At 50.7% G+C, this 4,274-nt stretch overlaps 1 protein-coding gene across 1 annotated transcript in view; it reads left to right on the plus strand.

Moving 5' to 3' along the window:
- The window catches only part of KATNB1 (katanin p80 (WD repeat containing) subunit B 1), a gene marked incomplete at its 5' end in the record, with an annotated part of 15,096 nt that extends 11,406 nt beyond the window's left edge, over nt 1-3,690 (plus strand). Inside the window, 5 exons of the mRNA XM_010292733.1 lie at nt 543-692; nt 1,433-1,509; nt 1,930-2,004; nt 2,732-2,848; nt 3,439-3,690. Of these exons, the coding sequence (XP_010291035.1) occupies nt 543-692; nt 1,433-1,509; nt 1,930-2,004; nt 2,732-2,848; nt 3,439-3,571 (552 nt within the window). The remainder of the gene's footprint in view (nt 1-542; nt 693-1,432; nt 1,510-1,929; nt 2,005-2,731; nt 2,849-3,438) is intronic.
- Between the last annotated feature and the right edge of the window lie 584 nt (nt 3,691-4,274).

Below are 4,274 nucleotides of genomic sequence, written 5' to 3' on the forward strand. Positions count from 1 at the left end.
GCGGTTCAGAGGCCTCTTGGCCTTGCTCAGGAGGTATTCCTTGTCCCAAAAACGGAGAAGGACCAGAGCATCCTCATGCTCCCGAATTCTAAATGTGAGCAGAGGAAGAGAGATCCCAGCATGTTGTGGGCTGGAATCGAATAGAGAGTCTAATAAATTGTGCAAGATTTATGCTTTGTAATAAAATGTGTTGATTTCAGATGAACATTTTGCAATAAAAAACGGGGTTTGCATGAAAACGTTTCTTCATCAAAACATACCGATTTTGAAAGCTTACTTACAATTAACTTTTTTCAATTTTGATGTTTTTTTCCAAAGCTTAAAACATACTTGTGATTGACGTGGTAGAAGAGGCAAAAGTAGAAGTAGCTGAAATGGGAACAAATTGAGCATTTCCATTTCAAAGTGTTTAGTGCAAGGAAGTAATTATTTACTGGCACTCTGTACAACAAAATCGTGTCTCTCCTAGGCCGGAGAAAGCTCCTACGCTTCTGTGCCATCCTGCTCTGTTACCGCTTCTCCATTGATGTCTGTACTTTCAGGCTGTGAAAAACCAAAGCCAGACTGAGCTCGTGGATGAGGAAGCCATGTCCCAGATCAGGAAAGGCCACGAGACCATGTGTGTGGTGCTCACCAGCCGTCACAAGAATCTGGACACCGTGCGGGCTGTATGGAGCACCGGTGACATCAAGGCAAGGATGTGGAGATACCTGAGGCTCATGAGGGGAGCAGCTGAGCAGCTTTTTTCTGGGGCCAGTTCTGCCTCTCGCACGAAATGCGGGTTCTCACAGCTTGTGTTCCCAGTGGTACATCGCAGAGTGCTGCTCTGTCCCACCTGTGGTTGAATGGTCACAAAGAAACGTGGAGAAGACTTTCTCACGTGAGAGTTATCTTCTCTTTCCTAGCCAAGTCCACGTTTCTACCTTGTTTTTGAAAAGTGGCACTTGATTGTAATTCACAGAATCTCAGAATCATTAAGGTTGGAAAAGACCTTTAAGATCATCAAGTCCAACCATCAACCCAACACCACCATGCCCACAAAGCCATATCCTGAAGTGCCATGTCCACATGTTTTTTGAATACTTCCAGTGATGGTGACTCCACCACTTCCCTGGGCAGCCTGTCCCACTCTCTCAGTAAAGAAGTTTTTCCGAATATCCAGCCTAAACCTCCCCTGGCGCAACTTGAGGCCATTTCCACTCGTCCTATCACTAGTTACTTGGGAGAAGAGTCCAACCCCCACCTCTCCACAACCTCCTTTCAGGCAGTTGTAGAGAGCAATAAGGTCTCCCCTCAGCCTCCTCTTCTCCAGACTGAACAACCCCAGTTCCCTCAGCTGCTCCTCATCAGACTTGTTCTCTCTAGACTAATTGCATTAGTCTAGCCAGTTTGAGCTTTGCAATAGACAACTTCTTTTCCTCCTCTCTCTCAGAACTCTGTGGACTCTGCAGTGGCAATCAATGATCTGTCTGTTGTTGTGGACCTCTTGAATATTGTCAACCAAAAAGCGTGAGTCCTGGGTGGGGGCAGCCCCTGGGATACCCGAGACCCACCTTGCTGGGCGTCGGGAGCGCTGTATTGTACCTGAATCACATCCAGTGGGCCATGGCAGCGTGAAATGCGCGTGCTCGTAGTTGGATCTTGAAGTCTGCAGTGCCAGTGGCTGCTGGAGTTGTATGGGGCCTTTTCTGTAGGCAAATAATGTCTCACAAGGAAAATTAAAGTCTTAAGGCTTCATACCGTGATTCTGCTGAGAGTTAATAAAATTATGTCAGAACCTGCTGCTTTCTATCACAAGGGGGAGTCAGTGAACTTGCTCAGTAAATGTGAGTGCTGCTGCTGGACTTTTTTGCCAGAAAGCATTATTTTTGTCGACTCAGCCTTGTAAAGCCTCAATCTCCAGTTTCAGAATGTGTCTTTTTTTCCCAGGTCTCTCTGGAAGCTGGATTTGTGTACTATAGTTCTGCCGCAAATAGAGAAACTACTCCAAAGTAAATATGAAAGGTGAGGCCCCAAGAACATGGTGTGCTTGGGGTCAAGGTGTGGATATTCACAGGAGAGCTCCACGGGGTATTTTGTAGCTGAAAGAAAATCCTTAAAAATCACAGCAGATACAGTATAATGCCAATACAGCGCCTGGAAAAGAGCAGTGGAGTTGCCAAGTGTGTGGGGTAAAAGATACGGAAAGTATGCATGGGCAAGGAGAGCAGGATATTGAGGTTCGGCGTAGGTGTGTTGGACCGAAGGCAGCTCTGGCAGCCAGGAGGGGTCGAGTCGATGTAAAACAAGTGGGCTCAGCGCACTGGTGGGAATGAAACTGTTGACTTGGGACAAGGGGAGTGAAGTCCTTGGGGTCACTTGGAAGATTGCTTTGAACCTCATTGTTAGGCAGCAAAAAAAATGCAGCCTTTCTCTTAAGATGGAGTTTTTGCCCTTCCTGCTGGGAGAGAGGCTCCTGCCAAGCCCCCTTCGCAGGACATCTCTGCTCATGAGCAGAAGGCTCCCACTTAGCAGGGTATATGCCAGGACCTTTTGAAAGGGCTCGCTTTGTCAGTCTTGACTCGCACTAAGACGTGTTGGTACTTGCCATGGCTCTCCTTGCCAGGTTACTGGTGGTGGAGGGGGGTCGTCCGAGTAGGTTATCCCCAGTGACTGGATATGAGTGAGGGCTGTGTGCTGGGAGGACAGGAATGACGTTCAGGTGGGACGCGATTCTCTGTTTGTCTTTCAGTTATGTGCAGACCGGCTGCACCTCCCTGAAACTCATTCTCCAGAGATTCCTGCCACTGATCACAGACATCCTTGCTGCACCACCTTCTGTCGGAGTGGACATCAGCAGAGAGGAAAGGTGAGGCACTTACCTCTGCTTGCTCCCTTTTTGAACCAGCCTTCCTCTTTGGTGAGCTTTGCTCCTCACCACTGAGGTTTTTATACTAGACTGGGCATGTCTTCCCTTTTGTCTGCAAACGCCAAACCCTCCTGCTCTGAGAAAAAGACCAAAGACTGCTTTTCCCTCTGTCCCTGTGTATTACGTCATACCTAAACAAAGGTGGCTTCACCCTCTACCTCACAAGATGCCCGAGTTGTCAGCTGGACCCTGGATTTCCAGTTCATTCGCAGCAATAGCTCTGCTCTGAGAACTGGCCCTCCAAAACCAGCACCTCCTTCCTCCTTGGACTTTGCTGCCAAAGGGGACAAGAGGAGTGAAAGAGCCCTTATGTGGATGCCATTCTCCTGTGTCACCAGGACGTGGGCTGAATACGTGGTGTTTCTGCAGAGCCACGCTCACGTTTCAGCCTCTTCCAGCCCGTTTGCAGGGCTTGTGTTTTCTCTCCTGCTTGAGTTGCATCTTTGGCGCTGCAGGAACAAGCACGCCTCTCAAGCAGCTGAGGATTCATGCTGTGTCTGCTGTCTGTCTTTTTTTTTTTTTTTTTGCAGGCTCCATAAATGCAAGCTGTGCTACAAGCAGCTGAAAAACATCAGCAACATTGTAAAGAACAAGTCTGGGCTCAGTGGCCGCCATGGTAGTGCCTTTCGGGAACTGCATCTCCTCATGGCTGTCCTGGAGTGACAGCTGCCACCTCCTCGCATGCAAGCATGAGTGGCCAGGCTCCCTTCTGCTCTCGGTTCAGCTGGATTTCACCTCTCTCCGTGTGTCCGTCTTCCCACCCGCTGCGGCACGGTAGCGAAGTGTAATCTCGCTGGTGGGTTTCCTGCCCAGCCCCGGTGCCTCTCGGGCCGGATGGAGGACCTGAGTGGAGAGACGTCTGTGCTGAGTCGGGGGACCTGGCTGGTGGAGGGCCTGGCAAAGCCCCTGTGGGGAAGGAGCTTCATTTCAGCTCTTCATCTCGGCATCGAGCTCTTGGCTGCTCTGTCGGTGTGCTGGTCTTTCCCTGTCAGGAGGGCTCCGAGCCTGCGGTCGCCCTCCTTCACCCGTCTGCGCTGCCAGTTCTTGCCGCTTGGTGTTGTGGACTAGGGCCGGCTGGCCCTGCTCTCTTTGCGCAGCGTGCCGAGGACCGTGGCATCCGCCCCACGAAAGCCTGCTGTGGGGTGGAGCGCCTTCTCCCTGCAGGAGGGACTTCTTCAGCTGCCGTGTGGGACCAGCCCCTTTGGTTTGCTTCATCAAACGTGAGCCAGCACAGTGCGCTGCCGTGCCTGGTGTGGTCTCGGACCTGTGTCGAGAGGAGGCTGTCTCTTGGCTTCTCAAAAATCCCTGCTGGCACCCTGGGCCACAGAAGACGAGTATCTTCAGACTGTTGCTGGGATCCGAGGTC

This window comes from Phaethon lepturus, unplaced genomic scaffold (assembly GCF_000687285.1).
Source record: "Phaethon lepturus isolate BGI_N335 unplaced genomic scaffold, ASM68728v1 scaffold22798, whole genome shotgun sequence".
Classification (NCBI taxonomy): domain Eukaryota; kingdom Metazoa; phylum Chordata; class Aves; order Phaethontiformes; family Phaethontidae; genus Phaethon; species Phaethon lepturus.